Genomic DNA, 26,203 nt, shown 5'->3' on the forward strand with positions numbered 1-26,203 from the left:
GGGCAGGATGTTCTCCCCGTCCTTCGGGGGCCCGGGCTGGAGGTGGCGTGCCCCTGAGCTGTGAGGAGCAGGGCTGCATGGGGCTCTGTGGAACGTGTCCACGTCAGTGGCAGCCACGCTCCCAGAGGGGGCAGGCCCTCCTCTGCAGGCCTCGCCCCCTCTGTAAGGCGCTGAGATGGCTGAGCCCTGGAGTGTTTTCTCTGCCCCGCCAGGTCCCGGGTCTGCAGCTCAGTGTGTGGTCAGAAGTAGAGTCTGCCCAGAACTTCAGCCCAAGCTCTGATTGATTTCCAAGTGGGGATCGAAGCAGTTAGCAACCTGGGGTGGGGGGAGGGTCACAGAGAAGCACTTAAATATCTCCAAGTGGGTCTTCCTAGAGCCAGGCTCTGTAGCTCTTGTGGCTCTGTACTGGTGGCGAGGTCCGTGAAGGACCCCCACCCTATCCAGCAAACTGTCTCCTTGGCTGGGCCGGGGCTGCCCCGGCTGCTGTTACAGGCGAGGACTGCCGTGGCCCCGGGACGCCTCAGCATCCAGGCGCTCAGCCTCGGTTCCGTGTGGACCCCAGGATGTGTGATCCCCGGGACACCGAGGACCCTGAGGACCCCTGTGCCCCCATCAGCGTCCAGGTGCTCAGCCTCGGTTCTGTGCTGACCCCGGAGCTCTGTGGACCCTGAGGCCCTTCCTCAGCCGGGGTCGAGTCCAGTGGCACAGCAGGCACCTTGAGCTATCACCCCCCACTGCGCCCTGCCGGGGGGCCCGTCTGCTCTCAGAGCTCGAGGTGGGCCCCCGTGTTGTCCCTGCCCCATCCTGGAGGTAAGCTGGGCTCTGTCCAGGCAGAGAGGGTCCGGGGGGCCCTGGCCCGCACCACCCCCTGCCACAGCCCTGGCCTGGCCCTCGCCTGCCTTCACTCTCACAGGCTGACCCTGGAGGGAAGGCTTGTCTGCCCGCTTGTCCTGTACAGCCCCTGCAGGCCTGCCCCCGCCAAGGCCCTCTTGGGTCACAGCCGCGGCCGCCGCTGCCCTGGAGGGCCGGCTCAGGAGCACGTGAGCGTGAGTCGTCCTGAGGCTGGAGCCGGTTCGCCCACATTCCAGGGCTGGGGTAGAGGGCGTGCCTCAGGCTGTGGGGGAGGCTGGAGGGCTGGGGAGCTCTCCCCGCCTCCCAGTCTGGCCTGGCCCCCCACGTCTGGGCCGAGGGAGGGGCTGGGACCTCAGTGCCAGAGCGGGGTACCTGTCCTCCTGGGGGTTAAAGTAAGGCAGGGGTGCCCTCTCGGGAGACTGAGCAGGAGCCATCCCAGCCCTGGCCCTGACCAAGGAGGAGGGCGAGGGGTGCTCAGATGTTGCATCTTTGACGTGTAAAAAAAACATCCGGAGAAGACCCAGGGCTATCAGGCCCACAGAACCTTGTCTTCAAGGGTGGGAAATGGAAGAGACCCCTGGGTCTGACCCCTGGCTGCCCCCACGCAGGCCTCCGTGGTCTCGGGACAGCCCTTGTGGTTACGGCTGAGCTCATGGAGGGGCCATGGGTGGGAGGGGTCCCCTGCCCACAGGGAGGGCGAGGGCGTCTGCGGGGAGCACCAGCTGGGGATTCAAACCTCAGCCCCACTTCACCAGCCCGCCTGGCCCGGGTGAGTCTGTGGGCCACCAGCTGCCACCCTGAGAGCCCTGCTGAGGGTCAGATGGGGCCTGCTCCCTGAAGAGCACCCAGCTGGGCCCAGGGAGCCGGGCCTCCGACGCTAGAGGGCAGCAGGCCAGTACCGGTCGGGCCAGGCAGATGGGTAAGCACAGCCGCGCAGGTCTGGCCCCCTCACTTACGGCCCCAGAGGCGGCTCTGTCGGGAGCAGGGAAGTGGGGGGTCCTTCTGACAGCGCCAGGGCTCCCAGACACGGCTGCAGCAACCCCGAGGCTCAGGTGGCGTCAGGCAGGCAGGGGGTGCCGAGACCTTGCCCCCAGCCTCCTGCCAGCGGTGGGCCCATGGCTGGGGCCCTGCGGCCGCCATTCCAGCAGCCCTGAGTGTTGCCCTGCGTCCGGAGTCTTCCCCAGACCTCCGCCCCCTCCCTGCCTGCCCTGCCTGCCTGCTGGCCCCTAGTCCTCAGTCCTGCAGGTAGCCTTCCTGACCCAGCCCTGACCCCCGTCCCCTCCCGTCCCCTCTGCCCAGCCCCAGCCTGGCCCCCCTGAGGAATTTCCTGAGCAGAGAGGGCACATGCCCACCCAGCGGCTGCCCGCCCAGGCCACTGCCCTGGGCCCAGCCCCAGAGGGTGCGGGTGACGGGCCTGACAATCATTAAACCAGCCAGGCCTGACTTCCCAGCACCGCAGGCCTGGATCCCAGCCAAGTGGCACAAAGTATGCAAATCACCTGGGCCAGGAGCCCCGTCTAAAGGCCAGGAAATCCCCTCGGCCAATGAGCCGCCAGCTCAGGTTACCGTGGGCGCCTATAAAGGCCCGGGTGCGGGCGGAGCTCCAACGCCCCTACTGAGCGCCCTGGGAGCGCGGCCAGAGCCTCGGTTACCTGGCTACCTGGCGGGCCCCTTCCCCTGGATTTCCTCCTCCGGCAGCCCCTAGCCTGCCTGCCACACCCTCAGCTGCCACGGTAGGACCCCCGCCTGGCCCGGGGGATGGGGAGGGGCTGGTGGAGCTCGGTTCTGAACCTGCGCAAGTGGGAATGCCAGGCCATGTCCTGATGGCAAGGGAAGGACGGAGTGGCCGTGATGGCCAGTCCCTCCCACAGACCCCGGTGGGCAGAGCAGGGAGCCCGGCCTGGTGCCCTGCTCACCACATGCTCTCACCCCACTCTGAGACCTTGGAGCTTCTCTGGAGGAGAGCTTGTCCCAAGACAGGCTGACCTTCCCGCCCTTGGGGCTCTAACTGCCCCAGGCCTGGTGGGAGCAGGATCGCCTGCGGGTGAGGCAGGGTGCGGGCCTCACCAGCCTCCCCCTCTCCCAGGGAGCCCCATGGCTGCGACCTGTGAGATCAGCAACGTTTTCAGCAACTACTTCAGCACCATGTACAGCTCAGACGACCCCACTCTTGCCTCTGTGCCCCCTGCGCCCACCTTTGGGGCCGATGACCTGGTGCTGGCCCTGGGCAGCCCGCAGATGGCCCTGGAGGGCACAGGTGGGTCTCAGGAGGGGCTGGGCATTTGGGGCGAGAGCCTGGGACAGGGAAGGATCCGGCAGGGGGCGGGCTGGGGTGTTGGGACTTGGGGGTACCTGCCTGGGGGCGTGCTAGCCCCCTTCCTGGTCGGAGGAGGGGGGACCCTGGGAATCCCCAGCGGGCGCCAGAGGGGGCTGACCCTTGACTGTGCCGGCCCCTTGCAGAGAAGTCCAGCTGGCTAGGGGAGCAACCCCAGCTGTGGTCCAAGGCGCAGGTCCTGGACTGGGTCAGCTACCAGGCGGAGAAGCACAGATGCGACCCTGGCACCATCGACCTCTCACGCTGCGAGCTGGATGGGGCGGCCCTGTGCCGCTGCGCACCCGAGGAGCTGCGCCTGCTGTTCGGGCCCCTGGGGGACCAGCTCTACTCGCAGCTGTGGGACCTCAGTGAGTGCCCCCACCCCGGCAGGGAGGCTGGTTGCCCCAGGGAGGGGAGGGGAGCTGTGCCGACTCTCTGAGCTCTGCCCCCTCATCCTCAGCTTCCAGCTTCCCTGACGAGCTCAGCTGGATCATGGAGCTTCTGGAGAAGGACAGCCTGGCCCTCCAGGAGCCTCTCGGGGAGCAAGGGCCCTTCGGTGAGAGCCCTTCCTCCATCCTTCCCCAGCCTGATGGCCCCCAGCTGGGAGAGCCAGGGACCCCTCTGACCGCTCACCTCTGCCCCCCAGACCAGGGAAGCCCCTTTGCCCAGGAGATGCTCGAGGACTGCAGGCAGGCCAGCCCCACCTACCCAGGCAGCTTCGGCGCGAGGGCACCCTCCCCGGGCAGCTCCGACGTCTCCACCGCAGGTGAGCCCTCCCTCGGGCGTCTGCTCTCCCGGATGTCCTGAGCCCTGGTCTCCACGGGCCACCAACGCCCAGGCTTTCTGAGAGGACAGGCCCTGGCTGGGCAGTGCTCGGGCTGCTAGGGGCTCACTCTGGCCCGCCCCCCAGGGACTGGCGCATCTCAGAGCCCCCACGCCTCGGACTCTGGTGGAAGTGACGTGGATTTGGATGCCCCGGACAGCAAGCTCTTTCCCGGGGGTGAGCAGAGGGGGCCTCCTGGCCCCCAAGGGTGCCCCCCTCCCCTGCTCTCCTCTAGGGTTTCCTGGAGGGAGGCTGCCCCCCAGCCCCCAGCCCTCCCACTCCTGACCTTCTGCCCCACCCCCGCCAGACGGCTTTCCTGACTACAAGAAGGGGGAGCTTAAGCACGGGAAGCGGAAAAGGGGCCGGCCCCGAAAGCTGAGCAAAGAGTCCCGAGAGTGTCTGGAAGGCAAGAAGAGCAAGCACGGTGAGTGGGCACCCAAGGGTTGGGGGGCCACATCGTGGGGGGCCCTGGGCTGGGGGCGAGGTGAGGCCAGCTGGCCCTCTCTCCTCCTGATTGGGGCCCTCCACGTGCTCAGGCCATGAGTCCAGCATGCAAGTGGGTCACACCCTAATGGCCAGGCCTGGCTAGGGGGTCCTGTGTGGGGGCAGCGACGGCTACAGGAGGAAGGCCTCGGGCTGGACTCCAGCCTTCCTGCCCGAGGGACACACTGCTGGCGGTGCCAGCAGGCTCAGGCATGGACAGAGGCTTGGCCGCTGGAGGCCCCACCCCCTGAGGGCTCTGCAGGGGTGGCCCTTCCACACCAAGCTCCTACCTGCTGGCCTCAGGCCATCAATGGGCTCCCGCCCCTGGAGCTACCAGGAGGGTCCCACAGCTCGTTCCCCTCCACACACAGGGGGCCTGTTTGCTTCTAGGGTTATTTTTTCAAGAAGCTGCCCCTCATCCCCCAGGCAGGGGCCAGCTCCGTCCCCTTCCTGTTGAGCTCTCACCACCCACTGGTGTATTTACTTTTTTATCATTCCTCCTCCAAACTGTGAGCTCCTTAAAGTGGTGCCACTGTGTCTCAACGGCTCTCGTATCCCAGCTAGACGTTGATCAGTCTTTGAGCAGGTTAAACCTCTGTGCCATGTGACACGTGGTCCTACTGGAGCTCCCCTGGCTGTCTAGTGGGGTAGGCAAGGAGGGAGGCAGCCATCAGTAGACCATGTGCTGGGCCAGGCGGCAGTTGGGGGAGCCACAGGTGCCTGGGCCGCTGACTGATGGAGCTTGGCCTTGTAGCCCCCAGAGGCACCCACCTGTGGGAATTCATCCGTGACATCCTCATCCACCCGGAGCTCAACGAGGGCCTCATGAAGTGGGAGAACCGGCAAGAGGGTGTCTTCAAGTTCCTGCGCTCAGAGGCTGTGGCCCAGCTGTGGGGCCAGAAGAAGAAGAACAGCAGCATGACCTATGAGAAGCTGAGCAGGGCCATGAGGTGGGCAGCTTCGGGTGCCGTCAGGGTCCCACCTCTCAGGCCGGCGTGAGTCCCCTGTGGCGAGGAATCGCAGGGCCTGCCCCTCGTGTGGACAAGCGATGGCCTGGGATGCAGCTGACTGGCCTGCAGCACATACTGAACTTGATCTCACAGGCATTTCTATCATCTGTAAGGCTTGTCCCATGAAAGGCACTTGATGGTGAACAGGGCATTAGCCATGGCCCACACCATTGAAGTAATTAAGCTGCTTGTCTCTGGACCTCAGTTTCCTCCCAGACCATCGCAAAGGTTTCCTCCAGCCCCCAGACCACACTGCTCCATGCAGAGTCCCGGGGAGGGTCAGGTGCCCCCAACAGAGCCGGGTGAGGGAGCGAAGGCTCCTCCTGTGTGGGACGTGGTTCAGGCCCATTTCCCCTGGGCCAGAGCCCAGCGGGCAGGTCACCTGAGGACCCTGGGCAGGTCAGCCTCTGCCTGGCACCTTTGACCACCTGTCCCCCTCAGGTACTACTACAAGCGGGAGATCCTTGAGCGGGTAGACGGCCGGAGACTTGTCTACAAGTTCGGCAGGAACTCCAGCGGCTGGAAGGAGGAGGAGGTGGTGGGACACAGGAACTGAGGGCCAGACCAACCCTGCAACCACGCTCAACGTGAAGCACAGCCCCTGGGAGGACCGCCCGGCCGTCAGGGCGCAGCCTGTGCCGTGAAGAGCAGCAGGGGCCCTGGGCCCTCAGCGTCGTCCTGGCCTCTGGGGCCGGTGGCCTCGCGGTCTGCCCTCCTTTTGGAATTACAAGCCTGGAGTTTGAGGTGACTGTGCACTGGCCGTCACTGCACGTGCAGCCCCTTCTGCCTGATTGGACCTCATTGGACCCCAGCTGGGGACGCCTGCCTCCTGCAGAGGTTGGATGGGCCGAGGAGGCTGCGGGCCCCGGGGCTTGAGAGGGGGGCCCCCTCTCTCTGGACTGGCTTCCACCTTCCCGCTTGGACTCCGCGGGCAGGGGTCAGAGCACTCCCTAATTTATGTGCTATAAATACGGACATGTACATAGGAATCTATTTTTTTCTAAGACGCTCCCTTCCCACGCCTCCCACACCGGGTGCTGGGGCCACACTGGCAGCCCCAGGCCCTCACGGGCCGGTGAGGGTGGGGCTTCTGCTCCCTCCCCGCGTGAAGGGGACGCTCCAATAAAGTGCCTTCTGGACTTTTTCTAACCTTTGTCTTAGCGACCTGTGCACTAAACTCTGCAGCTCTAGCCTGGATGCAGGCAGCAGGGTTGGGAAAGGGGACCAGGGCAGGGCTCTGCTGGCCGGAGGTGAAGGCGGGGCAAATCCTGGGGTGGGCTCCACGTCCCAGAGCTGAGGCTCGAGGGCACAGGCCTGCTGGCTGAGGCTGGGATTGGGTGAGGCCATCCTGCAGACAAGGCGCCGGCCGGGTGACCTGAGCTGAACCAGGCCTCTGCTGCCTGCTTCCTGCGTTGGGCCAGCCTGCATCTGCTGAGGAGTCGGGGGTGCGTGTCCGGCCGCATGGAGTAGGTGTCGTGCCTTCCAGCTGAGTCGACGGCAGGCTGAGTAAACGTCAGATAAATCCGAGCTTTTGTTTTCAGACATGGAATCAGTTATGAGCTCGTAGAGGGAAAAACAAAGCAAGAAGAGCGCTTGAGACCCCCTCCCCAGGAGGCACGGCCCCTGTGACCACCCCCCAGGAGGCACTGCCCCTGAGACCCCCTCCCCAGGAGGCACTGCCCTGTGACCCCCCCCCCAGGAGGCACGGCCCCTGTGACCCACCCCCAGGAGGCACTGCCCCTGTGACCCCCCCCCAGGAGGCACGGCCCCTGTGACCCCCTCCCCAGGAGAGAGACTGCTCCACGGCCCCAGGGACTCGGCCATGGTCATGGGGAGAGATGCTGGCTCCCAGCGGCTTCTCCAGGGTCGGGGCAGCGGATTCCAGACGGCGCAGCTCCGTGTGCACAGGACGACGCATCTGGGCTCTGAGGGGCCGTCCTGGGCGTCCTCCTGAAGTTTCCCCGTGGGCCAACTATTTCCCGTCAGCACTTTAGAAGGCCACTTGTGGGTCTGAAATGCTCTTTAGTTGTCTTAGAAATATCAGATTATTCACTAAGGGAATGTGGGTAAGGAAGGGATCAGAGGAAAACAGATGCATGTGCATGCACTACACGTGTGAGTGTGTACATGTGTGTGCGTGTGTGTACATGTGCGTGCACACGTGTTGGGGAGGGCTCATTCACCTTGGAGGACAGGACCTGGGAGAGGAGGGTGGGGAAGTGGTCGGGAGCGGATGGAGCCATGGGAGAAGCTAGAATCCTCTGGAGTCCTTTGGGTAGAGGCGTCCCTTCTGAAGGGGGTCCATGGCCGGGGCGGGCGGGGATTTAGCCTCCAGCCACCCCGCTTCAGCGTGTCTGCTGTCCGCTGGGGTCCCGGCCCAACAATCACCTCATTTCTTGAAAATGGCTGCTCTAGGCATTGTGCTAACCTCTCCAGCCAAGTTATCGGGGTCCTCATGCCCCTGGAGGGGCTGCCTGGCTGCCTGCGTCCATTCTGAGAATGGGCCCCGGGCGCCCAGGACTTCCGCCCCCCGGAGGCACAGGTGAGGGTCTGCTGGGCAGGAGCGCCGGGCCCGCCCTTCCTCCTGTGCCAAAGGGCCGAGGCAGCTGCGCCCACAGTGCGCCGACCTTTGTCCTGCTGTTTGCAGTTTATGGGGCGCTTTCCTCCTCCTTTATCTGCTCTGAGCCGCCCCACAGCCTTCAGAGGGGACTGGGCGGCCCGGGCCCTGCGGGGCTGGACGCTGATGCAAGGTCAGAGGTGGAGACAGGGGTGACCCCAGGCAAGCGGGGCTCTTGCCGGCCTTAGGGGGTGACTGGGGCGGGGCTCGCCCCCTCCACAGGGGTGTGTCTGCCTCAGGACACTGCCCTCACCCAACCCGGGACCACAGAGCCCATCGCAGCCCCAGGCAGCCGGGCCCCAGGGCGTGGTCACCTCTTACCTGCCCCTGAGGGACAGGGGGCTGCTGGAGGGGGAGGGAGCCCCTCGGGGTGTGGCTGCCGGGGAAGGCCGGCCTCGCCCGGCTCCCCTCCCTCCCTGGCTGGGGGCTGCTCATCTGCCTTGATTCCTTTCACTGTTTACACCCTCTTGCCCTCAGGAGCTGTGGGGCCTCCAGGCAAGGCCAGGCTCACTCATCTCAGGCCTCCCCAGGCCTGGCAGAGCAGGGCTCGATAAATATTTGTCAGGCTGGCCCGTGCCTCTCCCTGCCTGCCACCACCCTCCCCGTGTGCACACACACACACACACACACACACACACACACTCACAGACCCCCAGCTGACAGCCACACCGCTCACACACAGGTCACAGCCTCAGCCTGCCCCCCCGCCACCTCCCTCTGTGCACGCACACACACACACACAGCCCCCAGCCCAGCCCGTTATTCACCAGCTACCCTCCTCCCCAATTTTTTCCTTCCCCGTGTTTGTAGGCCTCTCTCCCTTCCTCCCCCTAGATGGGCTCAGGTCTCCCCACACCCAGGTCGGGCCCAGTGCTAAACGAATAAGTGGCGACAGCAGAGCCAAGCGCTCACTGGCGTGGGGACCCCCCTATCCGGCCCCCCGAGGGACCCTGCGGGTGGCCACCCACCCCACCCCACCCCCACCCCACCCGGTGCCTCCCCTACAGCTGCCTCTGCACAGCAGGACAGGAACAAGTTGCTGCTGAGTCCTTAAAATCAGAGCAATTTCCAGAGTAAGGGGGTGGGGGCTTCGCCTAAGAACCAAAAGATCTGGCCACGCTGCGCCGGCTGCCTGCGGGACCACCGTCTGGGGAGGCACAGCCCGGCCCGCACCCGCAGCCTCCATCAGCCCCGCCACGCTGGCGCCTGGCCCTGGCGGGACAGAGCTGTGCCCACCCCCACCTACAGCTCCCCAACAAGTAGCTCCCCTCTACCTGCAAGACGATGGCTCGTCGAGGCTGTCAGTCAACCAGTGACAGGGCCTCGCTGTGGGTGGGCTACAGACACAGTGAGGGCCTGGGACGGGTCACCCGGCACTTACGAGGAGCACCCAAACTTCTCACCTCAAGACCTTTTCCAGCCCAGTTGGTGCAAGACGTGCCCAGGCCCTTATGCGCCCTGGGATATGGGCAGCCTCTGAGCTGGTGCCCAAGGGCCCCCCTGCCCAGCAGCGTTGTCCTGGTCTGGCCCCTCCCCTCTGATTCATCCATCCAAGCTCTTCAGACTCTTCCAAAGTGTTAATCCCTCAGCTGTGTCTAACTCTTTGCGACCCCATGGACTGTAGCCCACTGGGCTTCTTTGTCCACGGGATTCTCCAGGCCAGAATACTGGAGTGGGTGGCCATTTCCTTCTCCAGGGGATCTTCCCGACCCACGGATCGAACCTGGGTCTCCTGCATTGCAGGCGGATTCTTTACCATCTGAGCCACCAGGGAAGCCCGACTCTTCCCCAAACTGATGTCTCTTCAGGAAGAACAGCGCCCTAGGGGAGTCCTGCCCCGTAACCCTCCACTGGTGGCTGTGGGACAGGGCCCTGGACCCAGGTGAACACGCCCCATTTTGTAGATGGGGACATTGAGGCTCAGAGGAGGTCGGCGACTTGCTCACAGACACAGGGCGTGTGGGCACGCAGATGCAGCTCAGCCCTCAGCGCCAGTAGCATCCATCACATGCTCCTCCTCTCACTGAACGTCTGCGACAGCCCTGGGCTGTGTGCTGGGCGCCCGGGACAGGAGGGCCACCCAGGACTGCAGAGCCCCAGGGATCCCAGCACGCAAACCCCCGTCAGCTTCCTGCAGGCCTCCCAGGGGGGAGCCTGCCACCCTGGCTCCCTGCCCCCTTCCTCAGCCCCACGGCCAAGGGCCAGGCGCAGTGTGCAGAGTGGGCTTGGGGGCGCTTCTTGGGTATCCTGCGGGAGTGGAGAGTGAGTGTCAGTCTTTGAGACCCCCGCAGGAGCCTCCTCATTCCTGTCCTGACGCCCCTCCCCGCCTCCGTCTCCCCCATCTCCTCCCCTCCTCCCCTCTCCTCCCCTCCCCCTCTCCCCTCCCCCCTCCTCTCCCCTCCCCTCCCCCTCCCCCCTCTTCCCTCCCCCTCTTCCCTCCCCCCCTTCCCTCCCCCTACCTCTCCCCTCCCCCCTCCCCCCTCCCCTCCCCTCCCCCCCTCCCCTCCCCTCCCCCTGCTCCTGCTACGTGCAGGGTAGGGCTGGGGCAGCACCAGCAGCAATTAGCCCAGCTCAGCCACCCGTTACTGGAACCTTCGTGTCAACTCTGGAGCTGATCCAGGAAACCACACCCAGAGTCCCGGATGACTCAGCCTCACCTGCCCACTCCACACCTGCCAGCCCCAGTGACCCGAGCCCGGCCGGAGCGAGAGCCCCAGCGTCCCCTGACCCGTCCTCCTCTGCCCGACCTGTGGGTTTGCCCGGCATGCTGTGTTTGAGAGTCCTTGCGTGGCAGGCTTGGGGCCCTGGCTGACTTCTAGCCAAGAGGGGAGGGGAGGTCCGTGCAAATGCTGGGCTTTGGGGGCTGCACACAGAACAGGTACTGTCCTCTGCAGCACCGTCTGACGGGCAAGCAGCTTAAGGCTAGATCACTGCCTCTCACTATCAGAGAGGGAAGAGAACACCCCTGTGGTCTGGGCTGGTGAGGATGTGAAGGAACTCAAGCCTGCCAGAAACTGTGGGTCTAGGTGTGAAGTAGAAGACACTTTCTGAAGAAAAATTTGACAAGCTGTCTAAAGGCCTGGAAATGCAATCTCACATCTGAGGACTTTTCCGATGAAAGCGATTGGGTAGATGCACAGAGACACACGCCCTAGGACTCTCCTTAGGGCTGCTGCGTCACTGCACATGACTGGCGGCAAGCTAGGTGCCACCCAAGGGGCAGTGAGGCTGAGGCGCCCCACAGCAGGGACACTGGCTCACACCACAGGCAGCCCACAGAGCAGCGCTGTGCAGCCCCGTTTACTGACACGGGCAGCTGCCCACGAAGTCTATTCAGTGGGAAGAAAGTGGGCTTGCCTCCTTTGTGTATAGAATGATACACTTTTGTAAAATGTTAGTGGTTATCTCTGGGTGGCATCATGGAAAACAACTATATTTTGTGAAAGAAAATTAAATCGTGTATATGACTCAGCACAGCCCAAAATATACAAATACATACAAATTATTTAAAGAACTGAGCTATTTCCCATTTTGGAAAAAAAAAAAAAAAAACTTGAGGTGTCAACAGGTGAGATGTTTCCAAAGGCTGTTATTTACACCTGCTGCCTACACAGTCTTTCTTTTTTAAAAAATTTTTTTACTGCTTGGCATGTGGGATCTTAGTTCCCCAACCAGGGATCGAACCTATGTCCCTTCCATTGGAAGCATTTCTCTTGACCACGGGACCACCAGGGAGGTCCCCACAGCCTTCCTTCATGTCAATCACCCAGAGGCAAGAATCAGGCCTTTCAATTTAGCGAGGAGTCTTTGGCTCCGAGAGGCTGGGACTTGGCCCAGAGATTCACAGCAAGCTCTGGAGTTCTTGCATCTCTCTTTCCTCCCTCCCAGGAACTGTGTCTTCTCAGGACCCTGTGGAGCCACTCACCTGCCCGGCATCCCTCTGAGGCGTCCGCAGTGCTCACCGCATCTGCTCAGGTTCTCCATTTGTTCGTGCTCATTCACTTTTCCACTAGAACCTTTAACGTCTGACAACCTTTGTGTCCAGGAACGTGTATCCAACCAGTATCCAAGAACCTGGTTCTATTGGTAACTTGGCTTCTTGACAGTGAGGTGTTTGTCATTTGATTTTGTGTGTATGTCTCATGATTTTTTATTAAATGCTCTACATCTGCGCTGATGTTGTTCGGGCCCTACGTCGTGTCAGCTCTGTGCGGCCCCGTGGACTGAGGCGCTCCAGGCTGCCCTGCCCTTCACTGTCTGTGGGGCCCCGTGGACTGAGGCGCTCCAGGCTGCCCTGCCCTTCACCGTCTGTGCGACCCCGTGGACTGAGGCGCTCCAGGCTGCCCTGCCCTTCACCGTCTGTGCGACCCCGTGGACTGAGGCGCTCCGGGCTGCCCTGTCCTTCACCGTCGCCCAGGGTTTGCTCAAGTTCACGTCCACTGATGGCATCTGACCGTCTCAACCTCCGTCGCCTGCTTCTCCTCCCGCCTTCAATCCTTCCCAGCATCAGGGTCTTTTCTAATGAGTCGGCTCTTCACATCAGGTGGCCAAAGTGTTGGAGCTTCAGCTTCAGCATCAGTCCTTCCTGTCAATATTCAGGGTTGATTTCCTTTAGGATGGACTGGTTGGGTCTCCTTGCAGCCCAGGGGACATCTGTGTAGAACCGTGGAGACTGAGATAAACAGCACATGTGGCCAGTTATGGGTGTGCCTCTTCTACTAGTCTGTGTGTGTGTGTGTGCGCGCGCGCGTGGACCCCCGGGGTGCTCAGTCCGTCTGGGCAGGGGTTCAGGTCGGCCTGAGTTCTGTGCTGCGATGTGGTTGGTCAGTTGCCCGGGCCCCTCGCTCCTCCAGCATCGGCCTTTCTCCCCGTCCTGCTGCGCCCTGGCCTCGGAAGGCCTCTGTCTGGCTCTGCTCCATGTAGACAGCTTCATCTTGGGGCTTGCTGTCCTGGTGGCCGGTGGTCTGGGTTCAGGACATCCCCACGTCCCAGCCCGGCTCCTCCTGGGCAGGCCCGGCCATGGACCTGGGCCTCCAGGGTAGGAAGTTTTCAGTGATCATGGCCCCCAGCCCGTGGCTGCCGAGCTGTGTCTGTGGCACCCCTCCTCCGGCCCTGGGAGGCCTGTGGCACCCAGGCCTCCGTGCTGGACACTGCTGGCATTCAGGCTGGCCGGCCACTCAGGGTGGGCTCTCCGGGCTCTGCACAGCTTCGGCAGCATCCCTGGCCCCGCCCACCTGGGGCACTCAGTGCATGCCCCCACCCCCAGCTGTGAGGACCCGCGTTGTCTCCAGACTCTGCCGCGGTCCCTGGCACGAGGCGCCCTTCTCCCCTACAGACCTGCTGCTTCAGGGCCTCTGGCCTCCCCCTGCTTCCTGCCGCCCCCCAGCACCTTCAGCTCTCCGCCCCGCCCCTCCCCTCCCCTCCGCCCTTCCGCCCCCTGCTCCTGGGGGCAGGTCTGGGGGGGGTCCTGCCCTCCCTCCCGGGGAGGCCCCTCCACCCCTCACCCACTTTATCCTGATCCATGTGGAGGCCTGAGGATCAAGTCCATGAGACGCAACTCCAGGGACTGCTGCATCAGGAGCCCTCCCTCTGCCTTCAGCGATTCGTTACACATATTCACAAAATTCTCATCTCCTGGACAGTACCCCCCAACCACTGCCTCAGGAGAGTCGTCTTGGCCCACTGCCCGTGGCGGGGGGCAGCTGTCTCTCCTCGGGCTCCAGGCTCCCTGGCTGTCCTGTGACCTCAGCTCCCTGATTCGGTAGTTTTTCTCCATTGTTGTTGTTGGGGCTGAGCCAGCCCTTTGGGGCCTCTGTGTCCTGAGTAGAAACAGGCCTCCATCCACGTGTGTGCACAGGACAGGCACCCCTGTACCCTGGATTTGTTGGTTCCTTGCCGGGGAGATTGGCACAAGGATAATCACTGCAGAATATTTCTTTGAAAACAATAAAAGACTGGAAACAAACTTAAAAGGAAGTCACATTGTTGAGGGGTTACTGTGGGCCAGACGTAGTTAATATTTTACATATGCAGACTCTCAATCTGCACGGCCACCTTTTGAGGTGGGTCTATATCATCCCTGTTTCATTGATCAGAAAACCAAGGCGCAGAGAACTGAGGCCAGCTCCTCAAGGGGTCACAGCTGGTATGTGTGAATCGTATGTTTGAGCAGTTTGATCCCCGAGCTTGCGCTCTGAAGCACGATGTCTGCATGGCTGCTCATGAAGAAGTGGTTAAACAGACTACACCAGCGAGGAGGAATGGGGTGGCTGTGGACCAGATTAAGTGGAGAAGCAGACATATAACAGCGTATGTCATCGGCTACCCTGTGGGGGTGGGGTGGGAGAGACGCGGGAAGGGCTCCAAGTAACCCAGTGTGCGTCTGGGATGGGAGAGGGAGTCGGCGGTGAGGAGACTTTACAGCACAGCTTGCTGGGCTAGATGAGCATTTTGTCATCTTTAAGTATGACTTCCAAAATTTCCTTCGCAGTTTTAAAGCACAGTATCTCTTTAACTTCACAAAAATCCCATCAAGTAAGAATTACGCTCTCCGATTCACAACTGAGTAAACCGCGTGATTGAATCAAGTTCAGTGACTTGTCTGTGACTGCACAAACCCTGGAACCAGGTTTTCCGAAGTGTTCTTGTTGCTTTGTTTGTTTTTCGGACGCTTGGCTTGCGGTCTCTTAGCTCCCCGACCAGGTGGTGAATGCAGAAAAGGCCCTCAGCAGAAAAAGCGTGGAGTCCTAACCTCAGACCACCAGGGAATTCCTGGAACCAGGAATTGAATCCTGCATCTCTGACCCAAGCCCAGTATCCCAGGTGCTATGTGCCGTCATGGACTTGCCCTCACTCACCATTCATCACCCATAAAATGCTCACTAAGCATCTACCGTGTGAGTGTCTGACAGTTGGTGGCCTCAAAGCTGCTCAGTATTCTCTCAAAGAGGATGGAAGCACGGCCCTTCCACCCCACCCAGGACTGAAGAAGAGGAAACGCACGGCATGTCCAGTGCTGGTCGTGGCAGGGGGACTGGAGCTGCCTTACGCGCTGTTCAAAGCACGACATTGTACAGCCTCCTGGAGAACAGCCAGGCAAGAGCATTAAGGATGTGCAAGCATCCAGTCCAACAACTCAGCTTCCAGGACTGCATATTGTCTCCCGTTTTAATGTTTTTTATTGAAGTACAGTTGCTTTACAATGTTGTATAAATTTCTGCTGTAGAAAATAAGTGGTTCCATTATCTACATATATCTGCCTGCAATGCAGGAGACCCAGGTTCGATCTCTGGGTCAGGAGGATCTGCTGGAGAAGGGAATGACAACCCACTCCATCAGTCTTGTCTGGAGAACTCCAAGGACAGAGGAGTCTAGCGGGCTACAGTCCATGGGTGTGCAAAGAGTTGCACATGAGTGAGTGACTAACACTTCCACTTTCTTCTTTACGTATATATATACATACAATCTTTAAAAAATATTCTTTTTCATTATGGTTTATCTTCTCTGAATAGGATATTGAATATAGTTCCCTCTGCTACACAGAGCCTTGTTGTTTATCCAGCCTATATATGATAGCTGCTGCTGCTGCTGCTAAGTCGCTTCAGTCGTGTCCGACTCTGTGTGACCCCATAGACGGCAGCCCACCAGGCTCCCCCATCCCTGGGATTCTCCAGGTAAGAACACTGGAGTGGGTTGCCATTTCCTTGTCCAATGTATAATAGCTAACACACACTAATTTTAACTCCCAGTCTGTGTTTCTCCCAACCCCTTTCCCCTTGGCAACAGGCTATGTCAAGAACTGTATTTTAAGAAAATAATGAGATATGGGCACAAAAACACATCTGCAGGAAGACTCACAGCACCCTGATAACATTTAGAACATCTGAAGAGACGGGATTTATGAAATAAACTGTCATATGTGTATCATCATTCAAAATGATACATGAATATCTAATGACATGAAATATTCAAGACACACTGCTTATAAGCTGCTTATAGGGCAGCATGTGTGATATGTCTCAGTTTTGGTTTTTAAACGTGGACATAATGGAGTGCATAGAAAACAGCCTAGAAGAGGTATCAATCAGCCTGATGAGAAAGACCGTCTTTCGATGGTGGGATCGTGCACGATTTTCACCTTGTTTTCAAGCCTTTTTGTATTGCCTGAATTTTCTTTTACAGAAAAGTCGTACTGTTCTTAAAATAAAAAGAAGGGACTCCCCTGGTGGTCCAGAACTTAAGACTGTTCCCCTGCAGAGGACGTGAGCTCGATCCCTGCGGGGGAGCTAAGATCCCACATGCTGCTCAGTGCAATCAAAAAGAAAGAAAACAGAAGAGGACAGACGAGGGTCTTCTTTATTTTGAAAAATAAACCTTAGTGATTCTGAAAGGTGAAGCAAACAGCACGTCTGATGTTTGGGTTAGGGTTAACTAAAGCATGACTCATCTATTTATAACCTGAAATACTATGTCCCTATTAAAAATGGTGATTCATTGAAGAGCCTGTGTGCCAGGCATTGATCACACAAGGCGGCCACAGCAGGGACTCTCCCCTTGTGAGGTCACGAGTGAGCAGGTGTTCACATCCCCTGACGACTCGAGGGATGAGGGTACCAGAAAGTTCTTACAAAGTAACGCTGCAGCCAGGGACAGAGCACAGCTCGGGGAGGCAGGTGAGGGTGGGCTGGGGAAGGCGCGGGAGCTCGCCTGGGTCCAGAGACGGGGCATCCGGGTAGAAAGAGCATCCTGGGCAAAGGCGAAGCCGAGGGGATAGGCCCCTTGCGTACAGCAGGACTGGAGCCCAGCCTCCAGGCAGGGCTGGTGGGAAGGGGGGCTGCCAAGGGTGTGCACCCTGAGGGTGAGAGCAGCTGGGCTGGTGGGAAGGGGGGCTGCCAAGGGTGTGCACCCTGAGGGTGAGAGCAGCTGTGGAGGGGGTTGGGTGTGCACCCTGAGGGTGAGAGCAGCTGTGGAGGGGGTTGGGGTGCTTACAACAACAGAGCACACTGCTGATGTCAGAGTATGGGAGGTGGACGGGCTAAACTGGAGACAGGGTCAGCAGCCGCCACCGGCTGCAGTTCCCAGAGCGGGGAGAATCTGGCAGAGCGCCGGCTGCAGAGATCAGGGCGGGTGGGCCCAGGGCAGGACAGCCTCGGAAGTCCACTGTGTGGTGGGACTCGGTGATGGGCCTGGGGCCAGAGTCCAGATGAGCCAGGTTCTGAGTGAAGGAGTAGGGAGGTGGAAGCCTCCTTTTCTTTAGAAGAAAGGAAACCCATGTACTGCTCGCCTGGTTGCACCTGACGGCTTGGGATGTTCAGGAGGGAGATGTGGGCCCAAGATACGGGTTTTAGGGTCACCAAGCACACACACCACAGTTAAAGCTAAGGTGTAGAGATCTCTCAAGCAGAGTGTGTAGAAAGCAGAGGGGAGTGGGTCAAAGGACAGACGGAGGAGGAGACGGCGTGATCTGAGAGGTAGGGAGAAAGCGGGACGGGGGGGTGGGGAGGGTGTCTTCAAATGCGGGAGAGCTCAGATAACTCTTCATCAGCCCAGTGCTCATGGCTTGGAAATGGGGCAGAGGCCAGGGCTGCTAAGACTCCATAATATACAGGACAGCCACCCCGCCCCAAGCAGGATTTATAAGCCTAAAATGTCAATGAACTGAAAGTGAGCAACTGGTTTCAATTCCAGGTGGCCTGGGGGCTGCCTTTCCCAGTCCCCGGGCTCGTCCGCCCCGCCCTCATCCCCTCCCCTCCTCACGCCACTCCAGAACCTTGCTCCCTGTTTGCCCGAGAAAATAAAGAATCAGAGGAGACCTCTCAGCCCCTCAGACCACGGTGTCCACCACTCCCCAGCATGCACCCGTGGCCGCCGGCTTCTCCCCTCCTGGTCCTGCAGGCCCCTCCCTCACCCTAGATGGTGCCCCCTTTACTTTCTTAGCCCCAAGGACATATACATCTCTTCTATTAACTTCTTTAATTTCTTCCATTTTAAGAGAAGGGCTTCCCTGGTGGCTCAGTTGGTAAAGACTCTGCCTGCAATACAGGAGACCCAGGTTTGATTCCTGGGTCAGGAAGATCCCCTGGAGAAGGAAATGGCAATCCACTCCAGTATTCTTGCCTGGAAAATCCCATGGACGGAGGAGCCTGGTGGGCTACAGTCCACGGGGTCGCACGAGTCGGACACGACTTAGCGACTAAACCACCACCACCACAATTCTTGCCTGGAGAATCCCATGGACAGAGGAGCCTGGAGGGCTGCAGTCCACGGGGTTGCAGAGACTCTTAGAGAACCCACATGCTGTCTCTTGCCCCACTCCCTTCCAGGACTCCCTAGGGTTCCTGTGGTCTCCTGGGCCTGCTGGGCGCTGGGCCCCCATCACCAGGAGCCGCAGTCACAGGCCTCGCTGTCTCTGCTCTGGGGAAGCATGATAGGCCTGCCCTCACCTGGCGCCTTGAGACCCTCCGGCGGCCGCCCCTCCTAGGCTCCTCCCCAGCTGAGTGCAGAGGCAGAGGGGAGCAGCCGGCCCTGCTCTCAGGCTCCTCTCTGTGAGCTCACTTGGCTCTCGGTGGTCAGATGGCATGGGAGCGCTGACCGGCCCTGAGGTCCAGCCTGGAGGGTCCGGCCTCCCCACAGCCTGTCCACCGGCAACTCCAACTCCCAGTGCTCCCACACGGCTCCTCGCCTCCCCCTGCACCCTCCTCCCACACCAGATGGCAATGACTGCCTTCCGGACAGTTCTTCAAGCCTTGATTCCTCCCTTTTCTCGCTTCCTGTTCTATCTGGAAGCAGGTCCTTCCTGTGGGCTGTCTGTCCAAATCCCATCCTGAATCTGACCCGGTCACCACCTCTGTGGCCCGACCTGCCCACTTGTTCCCAGTAACTGCTCCTCCCTCAGTGGTCCCGGCAGTCCCCCAGACCCCCTGTGCTTCCTTCTCCCCCGGAGGGAAAGCTGGGGCCCCCCACCTCGGGTCATGCCCAATTGTTCTGTGGTCTGCCCCCAGCCTCCTCACTGCCCTGGGCGTTGAGTGGACGCTGCCCCCTGGAGTCCACCCGACCCCCCACAGCCTGGAGGTCGCCGGCGCCTCCACTCAGACGTTGAGCCTCCTCCGATCTCCTAGTTGGATCGCAGCGGGGCCCCCAGCCCTGCCAGCGCTGCTCGCTCGCCCTGTCCTCTGCGAGGACCCGCCACCCAGCTAAGCAGTCAGCTCTTGCTGCTGATGTCTGTCCCTGTGAGGACTTGAGCGCCGCGAGGGCAGCCCCCATCCCTTCACCCCCTCCCACCGCGCAGCAGCCGCACAGGACGTGATCTGTCCCCCACGTGAATCCCCACCTCAAACTTCCTAAAGAAATTGACGGCCGTTAGCTATCACCTTTGAGCCCCGATTGGTGACCTCTGACCTTTAGCTCTGATCAGCGAGGAAAAGGTTGGCCTCTCTGCTCCTGACTAATTTTCATCTTTCTTCTCCTGGGCTGGACAGGATGTGTGTGTGAGTTAGTTCATCACAGACCTTCCTCCCTGAGGACCTGCAGGGCCTGGGGTCTGCGAGGAAAGGGTACGAAAAGTCAGAGGGTGGAGGGTACGGGACGCTGGGTGGGAGGACCCAGGGCGGGACGGTGGGCACCGGGCATGCTGGTTTGGAGGTCCAGGGCCTGGGAGGGGTCCCGGGCGGGCACTCCTGGCTCCCTGCCCCTCTTCCCATCCCACAGGTGTTGCTCCCGCTCCGTCCATCACATGGGCCTGTCCTGAAGATGAATAGATCCTCCCCGAGAGCAGCCGGCACAGGCTAGGCGCTGAGAGTCAGAGAGGAGGGTCTGTCCTCATCTGGGAAGTGGGCGGGGCCCCCACGGAGCCCGGGGTGCGTGTGGGGGAGCCAGGACCGAGGGTGGGCGGCCCCCAGCTCAGGGCTGTCCACAGAGCGTGTCTGGGTGTCCCCACCCGCAGAGTCACCGCGCCCCCCCACCCCCCAGCACCCCCTGCGCCCCTCTCCCTGGAGCGCCGCCCTTCCTGCCGCACCAGGGCCCGGGGGCTGGCCGGGGCTTTCCACCAGACGGTGAGGGAGAGGACTGCAGCCAGGAATATGCCCTTTGCTCGAGCCCACGGGTGGCCTGGCGGGCAGCAGCCCTGCGGGGTGGGTGACGTCAGCCCCGAGGTGCAGGCCTGGCTGGTTTTGCCGCAGGGCCTCGCCTCCCAGGGAGAGGATGACCTCACCCGAGCGTGGCGAGGCTGGCCAGCCCGGAGCAGAGCCTTCCCGGGGCAGCTGGGGGCACGTCCGCAGGGCGGGGGACATGGGGTGCCCAGGGCCGGAGCCGGGCCGTGGGGCGACCTCTGCCTCATTCTCTGCCGCTGCCCAGCAGCAGCACACACGCTGGTCTGTGTGCCAAGGGGTGCCTGACGCCACAGCTTCGGACCGCAACGCTCGGCCTGCGTTTCAGGTGAGCTCGGGTGGACGTTTACTCATCTCACCTTGTCTGAAAAGGGCAGGTTTGCCACTGAACCAAGATGTACGATGTATATTTTAGAATATGTTTTACCACCTAAGACCTCAGCCCCCTCTCTGTCCGCTTTAGGTTACGCATGACACAGAAAGGGCTTCCCACCCCAGAGTGGACCCAGAACTGAAGTAACATGTCGAAACTGCCCTGCTGGGGTCGCTCAGTCGCTTAGTCGTGTCCGACTCTTTTCGACCCCATGGACTGCAGCACGCCAGGCTTCCCTGTCCTTCACCATCTTCCTGAGTTTGCTCAGATTCATGTCCATTGAGTTGGTGAAGCCATCCAACCATCTCATCCTCTGTTGTCCCCTTCTCCTCCTGCCTTCAATCTTTCCCAGCATCAGGGTCTTTTCCACTGAGTTGGCTCTTCGCATCAGGTGGCCAAAGGATTGGAGCTTTGACTTCAGCATGTCATGAGAAACTTGAAACAGAAAGTTCTCAACTGGGAAAAACCAGAATTCTTCTCCTGAAGAGATGTTGTCCCCCAGGCAATGTTGCACAGAAAAGAATTTGGCTGGAGCTCTTTTTTTCCCCATGGTGACTCCATTCCCATTAGAATTATGTCCTTTTTCAAAAGAAGATTCCTTGTGATTGTTGAAAATTTTAAAAGGGGATTGCTTTTTGAGACACTTGTGGCTCTTGTGTAAATATTCTTTCTTCAGAAATAGATGTACTAACCGTAAAAATTGGTAAAAGGTCCTCCTCTAGCAATGCAAATGCAAATTAGATGTTAGAAAAATACAAGATTCTGGACTTAAAGATGTATATACATATAAACTTAATAAATTGTATGTGTATCCACATACACTGTATATCACATATACACACTCATCATGTATTACCTGTGTACTTCAGTTATGTATCTTCATGTAGAATGTGTATGAACTATCACACCAGACGTTTCTGGTCCTCCAGTCTGGACGCTGCCCGCCCCTCCCTGGTGGGGAGGCCCCCCTGCTTCTGGAACTGCCTCCACTGTTCACACCCAGGCCCAGCCTGAGCGCGTCCCAGCCTCAGTCTTCATCTCTCAGATCCTGCCCTGAGCTTGTCTCCTCCTCTGACTCAGGGCACCAGCCACTGGCTTCTGCGTCTTAGCCGTGTTGCGCCCAAGCCCCTGGGAGCCTAGGCTTGGGTGCTGCCCTGTCAGGCCGTGGGGAGAAAGTGAGCCCTTGCAGGGGGCACCCACAGACAAGTCCTCGATCAGCTGCCCCTGGGCCTTCGCAGGGGCCTGCAGCTGCACACCGGGCCCTGGGAGCCGCCAGGCAGCCCCTGGCCGATTCCCTGAGGGGCCCTTGCCCCCCTTCCCTGCGGCCTCTGCGTCCTGTTCCAGCAAGTTTGCTGGCAAAGCAGGTCCGATTCTGGGCTTGTCCTGAGCAGATAGGGTGAGCAAGCCTCCGCTGTCCCCATCTCACGATCTCCTACCTTAGCCACCCCCGAGCTGTGGCCACATGGGCAGACGTCCTCAACTATGACTTATCCTAATGTTTTTTCCTGTAAACAGGCTCCCATTGACGTTATCAGTGAAACAAGCCAGACACAAAATAAAAATGCTAAAGGATTCCACCCCTGCGAGTCCCTGGAGTCAAGCTCACAGAGGCAGAAGTGAAGGGCGGGGTGGGGCGGGGGTGGCGGCGTGCTGATGGGGACAGGGTGTGGGTTCCTGAGATGCTGGTGGTGATGGTTGTACAACGATGTGAGTGAACTTAACACCACTGAGCTGCACGCTTTAAAATGGTTGATTTCATTTTGCGAATATTTTTCCACAGTTAAAAACAAACAAAAAAACACAGTTGATAGCATTTTTAAGTGACCCTTGGAAGAGTTTAATTAGATGTGGATTGAGACTTTACAAAAAGACTTTCTTTTTACTTAAAATAATTCAAAAGGAAATCTTTCATCTCTGTGACATCCAGGGTTTGCTGTGCTGGTTACTGTTTTCCTGGAGAACTGGAGCCTGAATTCGCATCTCTTGGAACTTAGAAACGTTTGTCCCACCTCAGTCCAGCTGGTAATCGGCCGTGAGTCACTGCGGCAAGGTGCTTGCCCACAGCTCGAGGCCCTGCCCTTCAGGAGGCAGCCTGGGGGCTGACAGTGGAGGTTTGGGCTCCGATCCTAACGCTGCTGCCTGCGGGCTGTGTGATCTCAAGTGAGTGTCCGAACCTCGCTGAGCCTTAGCTCCCTCTGCTGTAAAGTGGAGGCGCTAAAGGCTCCTACCTTATGGAACCAGCAAGACAATTAGTTGGCGTCAAGCACATCGGGGGGCTGCCCAGGTGCTCTAGTGGTAAAGGGCCTGCCCGCAGGGCTGGAGACTAAGAGCGGTGGGTCGGATCCCAGGGCCGGGAAGGTCCCCTGGAGGAGGGCCTGGTAACCCACTCCAGTGTTCTTGCCTGGAGAATCCCATGGACAGAGGAGCCTGGCAGGTACAGCCCACAGGGTTGCTCAGGGTCAGACAGGACTGAACCGACTTAGCGCACAAGCTTGTCAGCCGCATGGCACAGTGCATCTGTCCTTGAGCCTCTTTTGCTGTTGTTATTGAGCAGAAGGTGAAGCAATCTTTGCTCCAGGGAGCCTTCCCTGACTGCCTCCACCATTGTCCAGGCTGGGTTAGGCTCTTCTCTGGGCTTCCCAGGCTCCTTGGGGACACCCTGTCGTGACGTCGTATCCAGAAGCCGTCGAGGGGAGCGGCTGCTGAAGGCAGTTGCTCACGGGGGTCCCCCTGGGTTGGTGCTGAGGTGGCCAGCAGCCTTGGTGCTGAGCAGAGGGGCCGTGTCCCACTGCCCCGTGGTGAGCAGGCCCAGCCCACTGCCCACTGCCCTGCGGCGGGCAGGCGTGTGCTGAGCGGCAGTGGGACGATCGCAGGGACTCCATACCAGGACCCCCGCCCCAGCTGAGGACACAGGACCCGAGGGCCTTCTGCAAGTAGCCGCACACTGCTGGGCCCGGGACAGCAGTGGCCCAGGGTGTGGGGACCGCCTGCTGTCCCTTCAGGTCTGGAAGGAAGCTCAGGACCCCTCGGCTCAGGCGGGCGCAGCCCTCCCCCCGCCCCCACCCCCACCCCGCCTCCCACCTGCCGCTGAGCATCCTGCAGCCTGACCTTCAAGTTGGGCTTTACTGTTTTCAGATCATCTGCTTGGCTGTCACCTGCTCGGGTCTTCCCAGGACGAACCCAAGGGGGTCGTGGCCATATCGGTACCCCTCATGACAGAGAACAAGAAACTAGCTCCGGGGAGTGAGCAGAGACAGGGCAAACCTCGACAATTCCTTCCATGTGAGGCCCCTGGACGAGCCAGTTAGCAGGACAGAAAGCGGGACAGGGGTCCCGGGCAGGGGTGTCTACTGGGGCAGAGTTTCAGCTTAGGACAGGAGCTGTCCTGGAGATGATGGTGGCTGTGGCTGGACCACAATGTGAACACACGTAATGCCACTAAAAGTGGTGAAAACGGTGAATTTTGTGCCGTGTGTGTGTGTGCTAAGCCGCTTCAGTCGTGTCCCGGTGTGTGTGTGCGCGCTAAGCCGCTTCAGTCGTGTCCCGGTGTGTGTGTGCGCTAAGCCGCTTCAGTCGTGTCCCGGTGTGTGTGTGGGCTAAGCCGCTTCAGTCGTGTCCCTGTTGACCCCATGGACTGGAGCCCAGCAGGCTCCTCTGTCCATGGGGTTCTTTAGGCAAGAGTGAGTTGCCACGCCCTCCTCCAGGGGAGCTTTCTGACCCAGGGATCGAACCCGTGTCTCTTGCGGCTCCTGCATCGCAGGCAGTCTTTGCCGTTAAGCCACTGGGGAAGCCCTATGCTGTGTATATTGTACCACAATTTGAGAAAATTTAAAACTAGTGACTAATATGTAATAATGATATATTAACGTAGTGTGCTATGGATAGGAACGTGTCATCGCATATGAGTATATAATGTATCCCTAACCCACACCCTGAGGGGTCCAGGGAACTCCGAGTTCAGCTGTGAACTCTTCTCTGCTTGGACAGTCCAAGGCTCCTCAGGCAGAGCACCCTCGAAGCCCCGAGGGCCCCGGGTGCTGGGCTCCCAGCTGTCTCTGGCTCCAGGGCTCCAGCGGCCTGTGCGCTCTGCCCCCAGCCCTTGTTACCGTCTGCTGCAGGGGGTCTGGGCGCATTCCTCTGGCCCAGGGTCTGTCCTCCCGCTGGGATGGGGGCAGGGGCAGGCAGGACCGCGGAGGCCTCGGCGGCGTCGCCCACTGCAGCGGGGTTGAGTTTCCCGGGCATGTTACTCGCAGTGGCCCCACCAGGTGGTGGGGGTGGTCCCACCTTCCCTATGAGTCCGCTGAGGCCCTTTCAGATGCCCCCAGTCCCCTGCCCTCTACCTCGTCCCATGGGGAAACAAACCGATGGCCCCTCCTCTCCACTTAGCAGCCCCAGGGCCACCTCTGGCCAGTGACTTAGCACCTGCCCTGGGGACAGCCCCAGGGGAGGGCAAGGGGATCCGTGGGGCAATGGGGCCCCCGAAGCTCATGTGGAGCCCCTTGGAGGGGCGGTCCCCAGCCCCAGCGAGGGCCGAGCAGAGACCAGGGCGCCTTTGTCCTCCACCCGCCCCTTGCCCTCTGTTTACATCCTTCCTTCCCGTAAGTGCTGGGCCCTGGCCCGCTGGCGGGGAGCCAGGCGCACCTGTAGGACAGGTTGGGCAGAGATCTGGGGGTGTGGGCGCAGGACTGGAGGTGACTCAGGCCTCCGCTCCTCCCAGGCTGCCCTGGGCCAGGGATTCTGGGTCCCAGAGGATGAGATGCTTCCCGGGGGCTGTGTGGGCCGGAGAGTCAGGAGGGCGCGGCCCGTCCCCTGTCCTCAGTGGGTGTTTCCCGGGGAACCGAGGTCAGGGAGACACAGCGCTGGGCGGTGGGAGCCCCTCACCCCACGCAAGGCCCGCGGGCTGGGAGCCCTGGGCCCGGCGAGGGGCGTGCGGGCACAGGGGCCTCTCCAGGGGACCCGCAAGGAGACACTTGTCCCGGGAAGGACACTCGGGGCGACCCCAGGGGTTGCGTCTGGCTGTGAGGGAGGGCCAGGCCCTCGGGAGCCGTGACTCACTCAGGAGGGAGGCCTTGTCTTCCGAGACTAAGGCCTCAGGGGGACGGCTCTCTGCCCGACCTCCGTCTCCGGGGACCTCGACCCCCAGACCGCGCTCACAGCGCCGATCTGTGGCCCTGCCCTCCCGCAGGGCTCTCCGCCCAGCCCCCTGCGGCCCTGACTCTGCCTGACCCAGCTCCCTGTGGCTCCTTCTCTCTCTGCCCCTCGGCTTCTCCGTCTGTCAGAATAGGTGGCCCTGGAACCAGGAGAAGGGAGGGGAGCGGTGCTTTGCGCCTTAGCTCGTCCAGCTCTGCAACCGCTGCCCCCTCACCCGCCCGAGTCCTGCCGTCCTGTCTGCACTCTGAGGGGGCTGAGGACCCTGGCGGTCAGCAAGTCCGCCCGGGTGAAGAGTTGAATAGCCTCTTCAACTATTTGTGCTGAAGGACCAGTTTGGTTTTGCTTGACTTTGTTTTGATTTGATTTTCCAATCTAATGCTTTTGCAAAACAATAAAACCGAAAGACTAGAAAAACGGGAAGGAAGCGACCTGAGACTCACTTCGGTGTAAGCGGGCTGTTGTGGTAGCTGTTACCT

The 26,203-nt window shown here is 60.4% G+C and overlaps 1 protein-coding gene across 4 annotated transcripts; it reads left to right on the plus strand.

Annotated features, from left to right (window-relative positions):
* The first annotated feature begins 232 nt into the window (after positions 1-232).
* Positions 233-6,631, plus strand: ELF3 (E74 like ETS transcription factor 3). Of its 4 annotated transcripts, XM_086342996.1 has the most exons (11): positions 233-810; positions 914-1,046; positions 1,608-1,771; positions 2,939-3,109; positions 3,313-3,534; positions 3,627-3,722; positions 3,813-3,932; positions 4,077-4,166; positions 4,297-4,413; positions 5,227-5,422; positions 5,924-6,631. In XM_086342996.1, the coding sequence occupies exons 3-11, from the start codon at positions 1,768-1,770 to the stop codon at positions 6,036-6,038; spliced, it is 1,131 nt and encodes a 376-aa protein (XP_086199122.1). In that variant the 5' UTR covers positions 233-810; positions 914-1,046; positions 1,608-1,767; the 3' UTR covers positions 6,039-6,631. The 4 variants fall into 4 exon arrangements, with proteins under 4 accessions (XP_086199122.1, XP_086199124.1, XP_086199123.1 ...); XM_086342998.1 differs by lacking the exon at positions 914-1,046 and having other exon boundaries at positions 493-810; XM_086342997.1 differs by lacking the exons at positions 233-810; positions 914-1,046 and having other exon boundaries at positions 1,109-1,771.
* The last annotated feature ends 19,572 nt before the right edge of the window (positions 6,632-26,203 follow it).

Source organism: Bos grunniens, chromosome 16, assembly GCF_055505025.1.
Source record: "Bos grunniens cultivar Pamir isolate PY7600 chromosome 16, Bosgru_T2T1.0, whole genome shotgun sequence".
NCBI classification, from domain to species: domain Eukaryota; kingdom Metazoa; phylum Chordata; class Mammalia; order Artiodactyla; family Bovidae; genus Bos; species Bos grunniens.